The 17,838-nt window shown below is 46.3% G+C and overlaps 2 protein-coding genes across 21 annotated transcripts in view; both read left to right on the top strand.

Moving 5' to 3' along the window:
* The first annotated feature begins 49 nt into the window (after positions 1-49).
* LOC121603493 (serine/arginine repetitive matrix protein 2-like) lies at positions 50-5,914 on the top strand. Its single transcript, XM_041932285.1, has 4 exons — positions 50-389; positions 470-3,347; positions 3,886-5,165; positions 5,250-5,914. Exons 1-4 carry the CDS (start codon positions 377-379, stop codon positions 5,708-5,710), a joined length of 4,632 nt encoding a protein of 1,543 aa, XP_041788219.1. The 5' UTR covers positions 50-376; the 3' UTR covers positions 5,711-5,914.
* A 3,518-nt stretch (positions 5,915-9,432) lies between these two features.
* Positions 9,433-17,838, top strand: part of LOC121603733 (protein hairless-like) — a 30,820-nt gene continuing 22,414 nt past the window's right edge. Inside the window, exons 1-3 of one of the 20 annotated variants that reach the window (XM_041932905.1) lie at positions 9,433-9,563; positions 14,130-14,680; positions 15,116-17,181. In XM_041932905.1, coding sequence (XP_041788839.1) covers positions 16,323-17,181 — 859 coding nt within the window. In that variant the 5' untranslated portion in view covers positions 9,433-9,563; positions 14,130-14,680; positions 15,116-16,322. The other 19 variants (XM_041932903.1, XM_041932901.1, XM_041932900.1 and 16 more) reach the window with 19 other exon arrangements.

Here is a 17,838-nt window from a genome sequence, read left to right as displayed (position 1 = left end):
TTATGTGGCGCTAGAGCATCGACGGCAATCTGATCAACTACTCTGGTCGGTTGCAAACGAATTTCTGCAGACGAAAAAAACGGACAAATAACAAAGACCAAACGTACGACGCCAGCCTACGGTGGCAGTACCGAATAGTGAGCAGAAAATTTTGCCTTAATAACAGCTCCTTACCTTCATACAAATAGTGTTTGCGCCTTCGTTTCATCGAACGCGTTACTTGTGACGGATAGCATAATTGAGCAACAGTGCATATCATTCATCAACAGTGTCGTTTTCCGATAACGCTAGAGTGTTGCGTGGTGGTAAGGTTGTGCGTTTGAGCAAACACTTTTCATCGGAATAAAATACCGCGTTTTAGTCAACTGCATCCGTGATGAATCGTTTGGGTGAGTGTACTTCTGCCAGCCTCACATGAGAACACAAAGTACAATAGTTGTTATACAATTGTGTGTATGTTTACTTTCAGGCGAAACGGAATCGACGCCGAAAAAGCGTCCTCTGAAAGTGGAAGACATTGTTTTGAAAGATGCAATCACGAAATCTGGTCGAAAGGTGAAGCGTCCGGCACACCTTGACTCGCCAGAACGAGCGGGGTGTGCATCGCCCAGCGAAACTAGAAAATCCACCGCGCCAAGGGCAAAAAAAGACACCGAAGCTGCCGGTACACCCGGAAAGCGGGCAGCGGCAAAAGACCCAGCTTCGCCGGAAGAGGTAAGACCCTCACGCAAAACTATTACGTCGGCCAGAAAAGCAGTGAAAGAACCAGCGGACACACCGAAACGGAACGAGCCAAAGGAGCCGAAGCCAAGTGCATCCACTGTCGACGAGGGTGCTGGTATCTCTAAATCGGGACGCAAAATAAAAGTCCCTGTCAAGTTGATGGAATTCGAGAGTGAGGTGTTAACCAGTCCTCGCAAAACACTTGTTTCGGAAAGAGAAGTGCCAACCAAGGTTAAGGCTGCTAAAACTCCCGGGCGAGCTAAAACTCCGGCTAAGGCGGCAGTCAGCAACAAGGCTGGTGCAGACGAAGCAAAGCAGCGGAAGACACCGGGACGGCGCGCCAAGTCCGTAGTGCCGGAGGAGCCGGAAGCAGAAAAAAATAGTGTAGCGTTAGCGGCTAGGACTCCCCGACGCAAAGCTGCAACCGCTTTGTTTGGCAATGAGGCGGCCGATGCTTTACGACCGGAAAGCCCTGTGCCGGAACTGCAATCGCTCCTGAAGACTCCAGGGAAACGAGCAGTCAAATCTTTGATGAGTGGTTCCGCTGTAAAAACATTACGCACTGACAGTCCACCGACTGACGAAACAATTCCGCCAAAAACTCCTGGCCGTTTGGGCCGTCCCAAGTCGGTAGCAGTTGACAAAGAAGGGAAGAGCGGGTCGGAAACGGATCCAAAAGATAGCATAAAAGCTGCACCAACTCCCGGACGGCGTGCTGGTAGATCCACGATAAATGTAGCAGCAAAACTATCGCGTGAGGAAAGTCCTACTTTGGAGCTAGTGGTACCGAAAACACCGGGGCGCAGGGTTGGAAAATCGGTCGTAAATGTGTTGCATGCTGAAAGTGCCATTGCGGAGCAAGCGGCCCCCAAAACACCAGGCCGTCGTAAGATGGATGCTGTTGTGGACACTGAAAATGATTTGTCAAAACGTGTCACAAAAACTCCCGGGCGTAGATTGGACAAAAAGGAGAAACTACTGTCTGAAGAACAGACTTCGGATACGGATTCGACGGGCAGTGCATCGCTTAAACCTGATTCCGCCATTCAAAAGGACCCATCTCTCGCATCCGAAGACGCTCTGTCGCGTTCGGGCCGAAAAATTAAGCCAAAAAGAGTGTTTGAGTTTGAAATGGACAAACAGACGATGGAACCGCCTGTGTCGGATGGTAAAGCTTTGAACGATGGTAGAAGGAAAAGAAAGGTTGATAGCACTGATGAAGCATCCATCGAGACGATTTTGTCGCCAACAAAAAAGAAGAACACGGCCAGTGCTTCTGGCAAGGTGGAAACACCAAAGCAATGCAGCGGATTGGACAGTGTTGTAGAATCAGTCCAAATCGAAAACATCCCCGATGGGGCGGTTTCACGATCCGGAAGAAAAATCAAACCGAAGAAAATGTTTGGATTTGAAGATGGAGATAGTGACTCCTTTGTCCACATCACAGGTTCCTCTTCCCCCACATTAATCGATGAAAAAATGGATGAAGCTAGCAGCATAGACGGTACCGTACAGAAACATGCAAGTGAAGTCGCTAAAACTAATGCCACTGGCACACCATCCAAGAGCGTACCGTTGTCAGCAAAAATCGCGAAAAAAGCTTCCACCCTTCCCGTGGAAATTGACACTCAGGTTAAGGAGCAGAAGCAAAATGATTTTATAACCAGACGAGGTGTGGATGATCATCATCATTCAAGCGACCAAACGGATTGTGTCCAGATCGGCACGGAACCGGTCATCCTCCGTACTTCTATTGGTTTTGGTAAACCTACGACAGCAAAGGAAATGCCGTTGGTAGAAAGTGCAACATTAAAAGGCGATGCCAAGGCTACCGAAAGCGTAACACCAAAACGCGACAAAACAGTGGAGGATGGCAGCAGCAGTCGATCTGGTCGGAAAATAATACCGAAAAAGTTTTTCGATGCAGATGATGTACCATCCGCTGGGCGCAAATCGAAGGTTGCCGTTCCGTCCGTTCAAGGGAAGCTTCCTGTATTGACACCAGAAGAGGGAGAAACTGAACAAGCGACACACTCTGTCGAACAGGAAATAGCTGCGGAGGGAAGTGCTTTTTTGCAAATGGAAATTGCTGAGGATTCTGCCGTAAAGGGCGAAGCTGGGGGTGATAGTGTATCTGTTGAAGGGGTATCTGCTGAGGAAATTAATGTTTACGTAGGAACGGAACATGCAGAAGAACCGAATGTATTAACGAAAGAAACTCTGGAATCGGACATAGACATTGCTACTAAATTAGAGACGGAGTATGAAACACCTCCAGCACCGGTCGATGAAGAACAACAGCAGATTGGGGAGGGTAAAGAGCAGGAAGATTGCTTCAAGGATGGGGATAGTGTTTCAAGGGCAGACATTGTTGAAGTGGGAATCGATTCAAAGAAAGGATCAAAGGAGGGTGAAATTAATGCACAAGAAGAGAAACCGGAACACAATGTTGATTCGATAGCGCCCGTAGAGACAAAAGAATCTCCCTCTTCCCAGCAAACCGACACAGCACCTGTAATCTCAGACGAACAACCCAATAGACCGGACGGCGAAGCATCGGGAGAAACAGGCGACATAATATTGAGTTCTGATAAAATAGATAAGGTCATCTTAGAAGCAGAACGGTAAGTTTGGTCTGCAGCTATCTTAAGGACAGTTTACTATGATGTTGCTAAATGCAGTTGTTTGTTGTAAGTCAATTTATACATTACATTTTTAATGGTCACTTTCGGACAGTGACGTAGATAACTCTAGCAAGCCTGTAATGGCTTATAAAGAAGAAGAAATTCGTATATTATTTCACTTGATTACGTACTCAGTTGCTGATTATAAAATAGTAATGGTGGGTACTGATTGTGAACTATATAACTATAACTATTTTCTTAAATATTGCCCTTGATTGGAAATTTTAATGTATGAAAAAATTGCAATAGTATTTTTTACAATATTTGTCTAATTATGTAATTACTATTAATGTGTCAACCATGGCATGAAGCCGCCACTAGCACAGATCTTGATGGTACTAGCAATAATGTATCGATTTAATGATAATAATATTTATGGCAACAAATAAACGATTGAGTTTAATAGGAGCGAGTCCATTTTATTGTACTTGTGAAGTATCAAATTAATGTATTATCCAAATGTATCATCTTATTACAGATCAGAATCATCGATCAAACAGCTCGTTGAAGGTGAAGGTGCGGCATTGATTGAAACCTCGCTAGAGCAGCAAAACAAAGAAACTCTTACAGTTGAAAAAACACTGGAGAGCATAACAAATTCCGCAACAGATAATGAAATGAACACTACAAACGATTGCGATACCGTCCCCGAGAAAAATGTTGATGAGTCGGCTCCAAAAGCTGTCGTCGAGGAGCCTGGCTCAGAGCGAGTGTCCGAAGATGTCCCCACAGAAAATGTCATATCAAAGGTAGCGACATCTGAAGATGATGAGATGCTAGCGAAAAATTCACTCGGAGGAATCGAATATTTGGAAGATCAGGTGAACAATATCGCTGAGTGCATCAAAAAATCATCCCCAACGCATGAGGCTAGCGATGCGTCGATGTTGGAAGAATCTACTGACCCTTCTTCGAATTCATCGACAGTAACCATGCCTGCCGTCAATGAAATGAATGAAACGTTTTCACCCGTGAAACTGAACCAGGTGTCGTCGTCTTCCGGTGTTCCTGTCATTGATATAACGACCGACACTCCTCGCCCGGTGGTTGCTGTTGCTGCAGCAGCTACTGCTGCTACGCCACGTACGCCAGAATATAAATCAGCTGTACAGGCATCAGCGGACAAATGCTCACCGGATAAGCCACCGGAAATTATTGAAATTATGGACAGTCCGGCGGTGGCGGCATTTTGCTACGAGAAAAACACTGAACTTCTGCGGAGCGAAAACGGTGGCAGTGCCACAAGTACGCCCAAACTCGTGGTATCGTTAGAAGAAGAAGCCCACGAAACACAAGAGGAGTTGCAGCGAGCGGGCCGTAAACGATCACTATCTACCAGTGCAGTCGATACTACAATGAAAAGAAATGTTACATTTCATAGTCCAGCAAACATCACCGTGCTGGTCGAAACGATCGACGAGCGATTGGTACAGAAAAGCTTGCAGGGCCAGCAGCAGCAAGAACGAGCAGAAGGAAATGAGAGCAGTCATGGCACAAGCATCGGGGAAAAGTTGCGCAAACCACGAAAGCGTTCACTGTCTGAGCATAAATCATCCGATCTGAAGCGAAACAACAAGATCAGCAAGTTGCCGAACTTTAAAAACATACACGCAAACCATTTCAATCGCATGGAATCGATCGCAGATTTCATGAAGCGCAAAGAGACCCGTGCTAAACATATACTTGCATCGGCTAGTCCGGCAACAAAGATTCCTGCGCGACCCGTTGCCGCTACAATTGATTCCAGCACAGCTGAAGGTAAGTGGGGGCGGCAGGGCATGTAGGATGATAAAATTGGACATTAGGCAGATTCAATTTTACCGCTATGTCTCTTTCTTATAGCACCATTATCGAGCAAGAAAGAAGCATCATCATCCACGGCGAAACCTTTCCTTTTCAAATCAGCTGGTGGCGGGGGCATACCAGTACCCTCGGCAGGACTGTTCGTGTCAGGTATCAAGGGAGCACCCTCAACGACAACCGCAGTAAAGGCACCTGGTGCGGCTGACCGTCATGTGCCGTCCACGACAACGGCAACCAGTACCACCGCCAAGAAGCCCATCCGAAGTGATGCAGATAAGATGGCTAACCGATTAAAGCAATTCCAGGCAACATTTAAACCGAAACATATTGCACCTGATGCGAGTGCCGCTTCGACTGCGGCTTCGGGAGCGACGATCACAAGCGCTGTCGGAGGACATCCGGTTGAGCAACTGCGCTCAAAACAATCGAAGATTTTGAAAGGTGTACGCACGAATCGACGATTTGAGCTGCAGATGAAACACCGAGACCAGCAGCAGTGAAAGGCTCGGAAGGTTCGACCCATTTAGGACGGCAGGAAAACAAGAGGAATGATGTACCTAGCATCTCATATATTATTATTTTTAGACTTTGTCCTGAGTTATGTTTACTAATTGATGTTTCTATATTAACTTTGCTTCGTTCTTTTGGTGGTATCGATGGAAAGAAGGCCAGGCTGCTTTTTTTAACAGAATTATTATCACGTACTATATAGGAGAGTTCTTTTTTACACTTTTTGACATAGAAGAAATGCCTTAATGATAGCAGGAGTATGGAAGCATTAACAATTATTAATCTGTTAGACATTAAAAGCTCTCAGTTGTAATACTTTATATGATAATAATAAAAAAACACTGCAACAAAAGGAAAGTTTTTGTTTTCTTTGGTATGCAAATTGTACACAATTATTTTGGAACGAGTACATTTGATTCGCTTTTTTTGTATTTACTTAATTTTTACTGTTGAGAAAGTTTATCAGTTGAGAAATGATCATTTGAATCGTTTTTTTTTTGTTTAATTTGTGTGCTAACTCGCGTGATCTTGTATGTATTGTTTGTAGGTTCATCATACGTCCATTGTGCCTTTAAAAAAATGCTTTAGCAACATGTGCAAACTGGTGATGAGCGGGTCGACCCGAACCTATCGGGTCGGAGCCATCCGTAAGCGACCCGGAATCGTTCGAGTCGACCCGAAAGGTACAAGTAGATTCAGTAGGTGCCACGACTCCGGTAGCTGCAAGAAAGCATAAGCGACTCCGACCCGTTAGGTAGGTTCAATACCTGTCCCGAATTCGCTGCACCAACGGGTCGGAGTGGCTTATGGTTTTATGGCACTCATCATTCGGGTCGACCCGAGCTCGTTGCACCCGCGGGTTGGATTTGATTGCGACTAGCACTTGGCTCATCTGCTGGACCCACGGGACGGAATCGATTCCGACTGACTCGCACCCGACTTCGGGTCAGGTCGAGAAATGAATCGTATGACCCACCTCTAGTGCAAACGCGATAACGGTAAAGTGATATTATTATACACAACGTGATTTCATATCATCTAAAAAAATACCAGTGGCATCGATAGGGACTGTTCATAATCATTTCAATAACTGTAATAATAGTAATTAAAGCTAATACTATTGAACGTTTTATTTGATCTTTTGTTTTGATAAATTTAACTACAGTTATTTTATTATAAACATACTGAAACCTTTCCACTCTACAGCCTTTATTTCTACTTTTTGTACTTGGTGTTCAACATTATACTCATATATTATATTACATTATATTCATATTGTGCTTGGTGTTCAAAATCTTACGGTTGCTGGATGGACTCACAAATTCTCATGCCTCATTCTATTGTGAAGGCAAAACAAAAAACACGATTCCAAACCCCCGAGATGAGCTTATCAGGAGCTAGTTTGTTCGATTATGATGGGCCAGAGAAAACAAGCGAACACCTCCCTGGGAAGGAAACGTTGCTAAAAGGGATGCAGAGCAGACCCTGGGAAGAAAGTGCTTTGCATGGGAACCAAATTTTCGAATCACCATGGTGATGAGTGGAAACGAGAAAGGGAGAGCGAGAGAAAAAAAAGATGAAACCGTGTAAAGCAAATGAAGGAAAAGGCGAAGGCGAGAAGGGCAGAAGGGCGAAAATAAAATCAATAACAAAACTAGCAAAAAGAACACACACCATTCTGGGGGTTTGCAACAGTGGCATGGGAAGATGAGATGCATTCGCGCATCTCTGGATGCATTATTTTGGTCGCTTTCCTTCTCGTTTGCTTTTGCTGGCTCTGTTCGCGCGTATGCACACATGCACACAGCAAACAACGTTCGGTACACACATTGGCTGCGCTTCCTTTTTCGTAGTCGCGTTTTGTTCCCGTGCAATGAACCGACTGTGTTGCAGGAATGGGAGAAATAGGAAGCGGTTTTAATAGCGGTATGGACATTCGGAGCGAATAAAAAAACACACACACACAACCACAGCTCCGACCATGCCTGAGCAACGGAAACGGCGCAAGGGCGGGCAAGGAAATGGGAAATGGTATCACTTCCTGGGATCCTTCGAGTCTGGCCGTTAAGAAGAAGTTTTTTGCCCTTCTTTCATTCGGGTTTTTTTTTGTTGACGGTTGGACGATATATGCATTTATTTATTTTTTACCCGTTTCGCGCAACTAAATGCAGCTACACTGGCAGGAAACGTACTACTACCGTGCTTGGCTAACACCACAAGTGGGAAAAGAAGACAGAGGAAATTTAAACAATCGCTTTAAAGCTACCAACACTCACACAAAGATACACGTTATAAAATCAGGCCTATTTCGGAAATAGTGACACAGGAAGTGCATCTATGCTGGTAGCGGAAGGAAATAACGAACCGCCTGTCTATGTACGCCGGTTCTATTGCATATAAAGGGTGTGAAAGAGAAAAAGATAGTTATGCTAGGAGAGACAGGTTCACAAACCATGCTTGATGCAATATGTAGTAGATAAATTGGGGAAAGTGCTTCATGCTCTGTCTAAAATGTAGCCGATAGATTTGTACTCAACGAGAATAAAGCAGTGAAATTTGTACGTATGGCCCATGGAATAGTGTTCTGAACATTCAACTGCATACGTTGCAGTTCGTACACGGTTGAGCTTGATGTTCTTTCTCACTCATTCGCTCACGCACACCATTCTGGCCATCGTCATCGCAGTGAGTCAGAAGCGCGTACAAGGGTGAGAAAAATTGTTTGCGCCATGTGAGTGAACCGGCAGTCGAAAACCGTGGGAGAAACATTCTTCTCTCGCTCTGTCGTGTGCTTCTCATCGTTCGTTCTCGATATGATAGAGTGAAACAGCACTTCCCGCCGGTCGATCGACGGAAATATCATCCATCAGCACACAAGCCGCTCTTTGGAAATGGATTAAATGGAATTCTTTTACGTTCTTTTGGTTTTAACCATGGTTCCCGGAATAAGTTTGGAACACCTTGAAATTCCATTCAACTTAACGGCAGTGACAGTGTTTTTTTTCTGCAACATTTTCTTTCATTGCAATCTAGCGCTATAGAGAAATCGGAAGAAGCGACCACTTTGTTTTGCAACCATTTGCATTCCTTTTTCTATTAAACATTCGATTGCTGGAAGTGATTGGACTCGTTTGTAACATACGTTGGCCAATTAAAAACCGTTGACCGTTGAAAAATGTTAAACATTCTCTCAAAATTCCCTTTTTCCCACGCTCAACGGCGATCGTTAAGCGACAGTTTCCCACGCCGATGGGAATTTTCCCAACATCAGACAACACGCTGGATCAAATGGGAGAGAAGGGAAATTCATCGTCCTACGTTGCTATAGCGGATTGGCGATGCGTGTGCCTGCAATGAACCCGCTCTCACTCTCTTCTCACACACTTCTCTCACTCGCTCTCTTTCGCACACTCTCTTTCCTTCCTGCTCTCTCTACAGTCGAAAACGGGCGCAAAGCAGATTGAAAACATAAAATGGCAGCTACGCTTTTTGAGAGTCACAACGTGGGAATAATTGGTGCATCTCGCTTCACCGTACGGCTCTCACGATTGCGCCATCTCGTACTCGAGCGAGTCGCCTACAAAAACGAATGAGCGGCAGTGTTCACTCGTCGTCGGGCGGTGTTATCTCTTTTGCACGGCGCTAGTTCAAACGTACACGAAAAGAAGAGAAGTACCCTTTGGTCGGTGTTGGCTCTCTTTTGCCAACGAACACGACTGAGAAGGATTGCTGCCAGCGCCAGTGTATGTTTGTTGTGTTGTGGAAAGCTTTTCCAGAGAAACGCGCTCGCTCCATCCGAGGGAAAGGACGGACGGTATTTTTTGTGTCTGCCGTCGTGTACAGGTCGCTCGCTTGAATTCCGTGTAGTTGCCGTTTACTCCGGCTATCGCAAGCATCAATCCGGACGGTGTAAGTGCGCTGCGAACTGTGTTTTTAATTGTGTAGAGAGCAGATGTATTCTTACGGTTCAAAAATGTGGCGACGATAGTTGTACAGTAGAGAAACTCGAAAGCGAAAAAATGTGGTGCACATCATGCTCATAATTGAGGATTGAAAATGTGAAAAAAACAATAGTGGCTCGGGGAATTATTCCAACTCATTACGAAGAACGGGGTGCAAAAGTGAAAAGAAACTACGTTGTGTTTGCTGTAGCTTGGCTGTCAAATCTCTCACCCAATTCTATTGCTCGCTCCCTCTTGCAATCGGTCAAAGAATCTCTCGCGAATAGTAGTGGAACGATGTGAATGGCATATAATATCAATATTTGCACATTACATATCCGAACGATGGTGCAGTGCAATGGTGGTGGTTTAGTGCATTTATTGTGCTGCAACAAAACATTCTACAAAGCAATCACCCGAGCGTATGAACAGTAAATGAAAGATCGGCCACAGTGAGAAGTTATCATTTGGTTTCGTAGCAGCGCTCTCACTTGTAACAACTCACCAGGGGCGAATGTGGGGAAGGGAGAGAGAGAGAGCGAAACAAAACTGTCTGGATACCATGGTTGACGGAAAGTAACATGAAATATTACTTTTGAAAACAGTATTTTCGTCCCGTGACGAGGATGGTTTTTTATCCCATGGATAAGAATCATCCGAAATTTGGTTCCATAAAATGCGACAGTATGGTGCGAACTTAATGCTCCCGTTTTGTTTCAACGGATTCCACGGCCTGCCTTTGGACGTTGGAGAGACGATCGACGAGATCAACTGACGGTAGTCGCCGTCGATGCCACTGTGTGCGTGTGCTGGCGATGCTAGGTGTGTGTGTGTATGTGTGTTTTGGCGTTCGATGTAGACGGGCAGTCCCTTTGCGCGTTGCCCTTTCTCGTCGTCTGCAGCGGCCACTGTACACGAGAGCCGGCGCTACGTGTGTGTGTGCGCGCGAGCGTATGTGTACGTGTGAGCTATAGAATGTGAAACCTCAACGAAAAAAAAAGAAGAAAAAATGGGAAAAATGCGTAGGCAAAATATGAGAACGCGGTGGTGCACGGTTCTGTCGTTCTACGTTCAGTTTTGCACCGTGATGCGCGAATAATTCGACACCGTTGTTGCCCACCAGCCGTCGCCCGCCGAGTCGCGTAAACTCTCGTCCCTTCCTCCAATGGTGCCATGTTTGTTGTTTCTGTTTGTGACGTTTCAAATTCGGTTTCTTGAGCGTGTGTGTGTGTGTGTGTGTGCGCTTAGGTGTGAGCAGGGAGAAGTGAGTGAAGGTAATGGTGTTGTTCGGCATTTGATTTAAAAAGATCCGACCTAGCAAAGCACTTGTGGGCAAAAGCGGGACGAACGCCGGACGAGCGAAAAAGAAGGCAGCATAGAATGGGTTTAAGTTGCAGGCTACTCCCGCGAAAGGAGTGGTGTGTGTGGTGAACCGATTCCGGCAAAACGGCCGCTTCTCACATATTTCCATCCCACTCCTCCCTCCCCCAATTCTTCCTCATTCTTCGACGACTTACGGCGGTTGCGAGAGGAAGGTGTGTGTTTGCCGTCCAAGAACACCGATCGGATGACGGTGTCGGAAGGAAGTTTCCCTTTTGGAAGCGATTGATCGTGGTACCACCGGGAATAGCAGGGCATGGCAGGGCAGGTCGTGGCAGGGCAGGACGGGTGTGTAGGAGTATGTGGGGATGTGGCAAAACCTACACCAACAGCGGCGGCATCATCAGGCATTATCAATGCGAGCGCAGAGCTCCAAGCAGAAGCAAACGGGAATGAATTGGAGAATATTACGTGAAGGTGGAATAATGAGCTGCCTGTAGACGGCGTGAGCGGACCCGGGCCACTGCTGCGAAAAAGGAATGGCCGATAGTTGAGCGAACGAGACAAACGTCACCGTCAAGAATCCGTGTGTTTAACGGAAAACGGAAAGAATTCGTACGGCAGTAGCACCAGTAGGCGGCTCACCGTATGCGTGCGTGCCAGGTTGTGCGTGTAGGAACGGTCCGTTTGCAAGTGTGTGTGCTCGCTGAGATATGTGCGGTGGATATAAAATCGTGTGTTTTTACTTTTGCTTTTCCATGCCATCCTGGGTACCTGCATGTATGTGGCTCTGTGTATGGGTGTGTGTAAGTGCGTCTTTCATTCTCATTTGGTATTCCTTTTCACCTTCCACGGTTGTACAATGTCGAGGAAACTGTGTGGAGGGTGAGCGAGACAGAGTATTGCTATGTTGGCTTGCTGCTATCTCGCTTTAGCTCGCGGTATTCACTCGTATCGTGAGCGCAAAATCCTCACGCAATGAGAAACGGAGCTGGTGAGCAGTGAATATCCCGGTGACAGGAGCGAATGCACCCTTCCAGGGACCCGCTTCACCGTGAGGGGCGGCAACAAGGATTGGGGAGGTTATGATGGTAGAAGGATTAGCTGTGGTTTAGAATGATTGTTTTATTCGCGCTTTAAAGTCACTACAAGTCACCGCGCAGGAGCACATGAATGCGTCCGTCTGTTCGTTGGCTTGTCACTGAATCATCCTTTCTCCAAGTTGGCCTAACAGGGGTGAGCTGAAGGAAGTCTTTCGTGGCACTTGCGAGTCGGACAGAATGATCATGTGTTGTTGACTAGCCAAATAGACAGCCGTGGCTGCGTTGGGGACAGGCTCTGTGAAATGTGTTGGAAACTTGTTGAACGGAGACGGCGTCGGGGATGATGTGATCACGGTGATGGCTGCCCGCCGGAAACGGTGTGGTTGCCGGACTGACGCGGGGGGGGTAGGAATATATCATGGACAAGTGTGGTGTGAGCGCGGCATCGCGTGCGTTGTATCCACGAAACTGCGAACCGGTTCGTCTCTTTCGGTTAGTGGTTTATTCGCGGCTGCTATCTTTTTAAGGAAGGCATGCTTTCTTTCCTTCTCGTTCTTGTGCTTTGGCTCGATGTCATCCTGCTCCTGTTTGCTCGTGGATGCTTCTCACTATCAGAGCCCACGACGATGTGACGACGATGATGATGATGATGACGATGGCGTTTTAGGTACCGAAAATTGTCCTCGAAGCGAGAGGATAAGCAACATGTATATGTATTTACTCACGCACACGCTTGCACATATGCTGTGTCTTGCATTCGGTGATAGAGTGTACCGCCGTGGAATGCAGGAAACATGATCACCGGAAACTCCCACGAGAAATTTGGATCATAACGAATGGTCGGTTTGTCGCAATTTCGCCCGTCGCCAGTAGGAGATTAATGCGTGTAATATCTGTTTGGTTTGAGGAACCCGATTCCCTTGGTGATAGCGTGAAAAACGGGACAATTGAACTCCGCCCTATCATGTGTCGCGCACACCTGTTAAATCGTCCTATCGTTGGTAAGATTTAGTTCCTTGTGTTTGCACTGCTGGACGTTTTGGGCCGCATTGTTTTGGGCGCTGCTGCTACAAATCATAAAGAAAGCACTAGCAGCGAGGGTGAAAATACACCCGCAAGGAAGGTGTAAAAAATGGGATGGAGGCGGGATCAGGACAGACGCAAAACTTTCGTAAATACGCTGTATCCGTGGTATGTGTATGTGTGTGTATGTATATACGGTATCCAACAAGTGCGCGCGCATGCTTTGATTGGAAATGCGAATCCAAGCAGCAGCAGTAAAAGAAGCAACACAAAAGCTGTCGAAGTGCTGGTTAAGGGTCGATGGTGATTTAGCACACATCGTTTGCTGCTTGTTCTCGCTTTTAGTCATTTATGCATTGTTTTGATCGCAAAACGACGTTCCCATTACAAAACCGTGCCGTCTTGCCTTCAGGCGTGTAGAAGGGATAGACTAAACAGGTTACGTGTGTGTGCGCCTGTGTGTGGATCTGAGTGTGTGCGTGCGTGTATGTTTGTACGAAAACAATCGAGTTGACAGGTGGCATGCTGCAGGACGGAGGCGAATGCACGGGGTGAATCTCCGTGTGGGAATGTCGGTGCTTTTATGGGTGTTGGAAGTGTTCGGTAGTGTGGTTGTGCTCCATTTGTTAGTTTTTAGTCAGTTAGTTTTTTTTTTCGTTAGTTCGTCCATGGAAAACAGGTGAAAATTTCGAACCGAGGGCCACTACGACGAACAATCGATTAGGTAGATACCAAGTGTGAGCAGCGGTTGCTGCTGTTGGATGCACAGAGGTTGGGATAGTCGGATGTATGTATGCGTTTCTGTGTGCATCCTATTGGCCTTTCATGTGTGTGCGTGTCGTTCGGTGAGGTAGCGAAAGTTTTTTTTCCCAAGTGTGCTTGCTTCGTCCTCACAATTGTGTGAGACGTACGTAGAGCTGTTAGAAGCAGGAAGGTGGCAAGAATATGTTCATTTTGTTGTTGTCACGCGGAAACACTTTAATTTAGTAAGCATACGTACTTCCATTGGTGTGTGCTAATCATAATCGTGTGTGTGTGTATGATGGAATTACTTCGTGTTTAACCTTTTTTCTCTTATCCAGAATAGTTTTTATTTGTGCAAACAGGTAGTGTAACGTCGTGATAATTACAATGTGAATGCTTGCTGCTGTGCCACTTATCGCCAAGAAATAGTGCCACACATTCATCCGATAAAGTTCAGTGTACAAAATCGCACTCATAGTTCTCTGTGCCTACGCGTGTTGTGTTGATGTGGCGAGCAAACCGCTTTTCTTATTGTTCAATTTCGTGCGTCCCGAGTGTTGATGTACATTGCTGGTGGAAACGTTATACAAAAGTGCCCTGCTTAAAGTGGCACATCTAGGAAAAGAGAAGCACTCATTCACCAGTGAACAGCAGGAATAATTTATAGTGACCGCAGTAAGCCCAATGACAAACGCGTTTGTAAAGCTTAACCACACTTCCGGCTAATAGTCATCTAAGTGTACGGATGGTGAAGTAACTAGTGGTAGCAACGAAAGTTACTAAAGATCAAGCTCAGAGAGGACTCTTCACGATGGGGACCATATTTCTGTAAAAAACGAAATGAATCGAATTTGATCTCCACCATCAACAACGATGTGCTTTGGTTTTGGTAAGTATAATGAATGAAATGTTAATCGATTTATCTAAACTATTAGCTTTTCCATTTGTCAATGGGCATTCGAATAAAAAATAGGTATACAAATATTTTACGTCGAATTACGTCGCAACTTATCATTAAACAAATATATTATTCATATGGTTAGTCAGACCCGAGGAAAACTTTTGCCTCCTTTGTTAAAATTTTAATTTTGTTTATTTCTTAACAAACACAACTGCATGGCCTTCCACGCGGTCTAAGCAAAATAAGAAAAGCTAAATCTGAAGGAATTTGTTTTACTTTCCTGCCTACTTTATCATTAAAAATAATTTTGCAGTAATATTTTTTATTAAAAGTTGTTATGATTTATAGAATCATGATTTTTCCTAAATACTCTCTTTCTCTATCCATCTTTTTCTCTCCTTCTCTCTCTCACACCGTACTTAGAAATCGGCACTCGACGTGTGGAAATCGTTCTACTGCATTGGTGTGTCGTGTAGACCGGCAGCAGCAGCATCCGTTGCACTGCAGTTGTACGACCTGGGGGCGAATGTTCATCTTGAGGTTGGAACTACATCCTGCCACACGCCAGACTGCATCCTCCCCACTCTTCCTCGCTGCCGGTTTACAGAGGGTGCTTATTAATTGCAATCGTTTCGGAATGTTCATGTCCACGGCTTTAACGTCACACGCAAAAGACACTAGCATAAGGTGTTTCGTTTCGGGTTTGAATGAGTAGCAGCAGCAACATTAAGAAGCACCCAGCAAAAGAAGCACCATTAAGCAGCAGCAACGCATACACATACACATTCCAGCGTTTCCTGGGGCAACGGCGAGTGTACAATCGAAAACGGCGACAAGCTTTGCGCTAAAGCAAAGGCAAATGACGGCAAGGCATATCAGTGTGTGAATGATCCTATGGCGAGGAGGATGGATTTCGTCCTGACATGTGAGAAAGTGTGCCGCTACACAGCTTGTATGTGTAAATGGCCAGGACAGGAGTAATCTATTCGAACGAGTACGTAGCCAACGATTCGTACAATACACAGACGGCCATTTATTTACCTTTTCAAGCGATTCCACCCGAGTGCCTGAAAACTGATGCGAATTATGGCCTAATGAAGAAGAGCGAAGGAAATGCAGAGGACAAAAAATTGAACTTGCACACCAACATATAAGCGCCATTAAATTTGACGTCCTGCTTCCCAAACAAAAAGAAAAAGATTCGCTCATTTTTATAAAACTAGACCTGTAGCTACTACTCGTGTGTGTGGGAAAGACCACAACAACACCAACAAAGGGAGATAGAGAGAGAAATCCAAGACTACATGACACTATCAAGGGCTGGCTAACGTTATTACGATCTCGATTGTTACTACTAGCTATCGAAAAAGGTTGCAGACCACACTGGCCATCGGTCAGGTTGGTAATAAAAGCTGAGTAGAAATGAAGACGAAATACAACGACAGCAGCGTATTGCTTTGCCTGTCCACCTTTATCCGTGCTCAGCGATTGGAATCTGGCATTCAGTGCATCCGGTGCATGTGCAATCAACCACCACGTACGGGTTCGGTGCTCTAGAAGAGACCAGTCAGTCGTGTGTCCTTCCGGTGTCCGCCGCCGTGCGCGATTGTTGTGTGCCGTCAGTAACGCCATGTACGTTATCAACCCCCCGCCGGCATCGCAAGATCTACAACCGACCGCCAGCAGTTACGTTGCCGCGCGCCATTCCGAATCGATTGAACTCGAGCAGCAGCAGCAGCAGCAACAGCACAAAGAAATACTCAGCCAAATATTGACAAAATGCAACGCCGACATGTCGGACCAGGTGGCCAATTTTAGCTGCCCCGATGAGAAGACTCCCCCGCGATCTGCTGCAGTACCGGTCAAGGAAGAGGCAAAATCTCCCGCTTCGTCGTCACCTGCAGCCACTCCGGCACCATCGTCATCACCGTGCTCCGAGGTCGGGAGCGGACACGGTGCAAAACCAACTCCGGCAGTGGCTGGATCGTCACCGAAGGAAGCAACCAGCGCACCTGCTGGCGAATGCAAAACGGGGCGACGGACAGATGGCGAAATCCGGTCGCCACTTCCCACACTTAAGCGGAGCCCCTCGCTGGACGGATCACCCCTCTCAAGTGCAAGCTCTTCCAATGCAGCTTCCCTGTCGCCGTCGTCCTTGGACGGGCCAGCCAAATCCACTCCACCGAAGTCCGAGCCGATGGCCGAGCCGGTTCAATCGCTTGCAGTGGCATCGCCCGTCTCGTCCAACTTTTCCAGCGTGGTGCATCCGAAAGAGCGAGCACTTAAGTCGATCGCGGCAGCGGCCGCATCCAATGAACGGAATAATGCCACCAATGGCGGCAGCAGCAGCAGTAGCAGCACTCCAGCAAAACCAGCCAGTAAAGCCGGAGCGGTCAATGCTGGCGGAAGAGCCGTGCTGAATGGAACCGGACCCTCCGCTACTGGGACGGGCACGACGGCGCACGGTGGCAGGCTGCAGTTTTTCAAAGGTAAGTGACGACTTGTGCTGAGGGTTGCATTTTGGTCGGTAGTGTGTTACGCATTACAGTACCTGACCATTCAATCAACAACCGAAGACCAGATACCAGGAAAACTGGGTATGATTCCCGTTTTATGAAGACGTGTTAATCTCTTGCAAATTTCATCAAATCATTATACGACTGGCAGTATAAAGCTAAAAGCACACCGTCGGCTGATAACGGGTCCGATCCATCAGATTGTGATATGCGTCCTTCGATCCGGCCAGCCGTTAGTAAGAGGTGGCGGCATGGCTGGGGGCCGAAAAATGTTAAATCATTGATTGGCAATCGAGCAGCAGTTATCGCATCGAGCCCCGTCTTCTTCTACAAGGCTTCGCCTATCGCACGGTTGATTTGGGAGTTCTTTGGTCATCTAAAAATAGACTTCTTTTATTCGATTCTTCCGTTATCTATCATTCGCGCTGTACGGTGTACTTCCCTTGCGTCGTTTTTTGTGAACTGGGTGCGGATTTCTACTTCCCTCCTACAGCACTGATAGGAATCCATGGCTAGTGGATTGAAGTCCAGATATTTATGTGCCAGTTGTAAAAGTGACACATCATTCAAAAAGCTTAATAATGCCTTCTGTGTGGGGATTTCTGGCATAATCTAAATTAGTCACGGCTT

Source organism: Anopheles merus, chromosome 2R (genome assembly GCF_017562075.2).
Source record: "Anopheles merus strain MAF chromosome 2R, AmerM5.1, whole genome shotgun sequence".
In the NCBI taxonomy this organism is placed as follows: Eukaryota; Metazoa; Arthropoda; class Insecta; order Diptera; family Culicidae; genus Anopheles; species Anopheles merus.
Note: the sequence above shows the minus strand (reverse complement) of the source record. Positions and strands in the feature narration are given on the sequence as shown.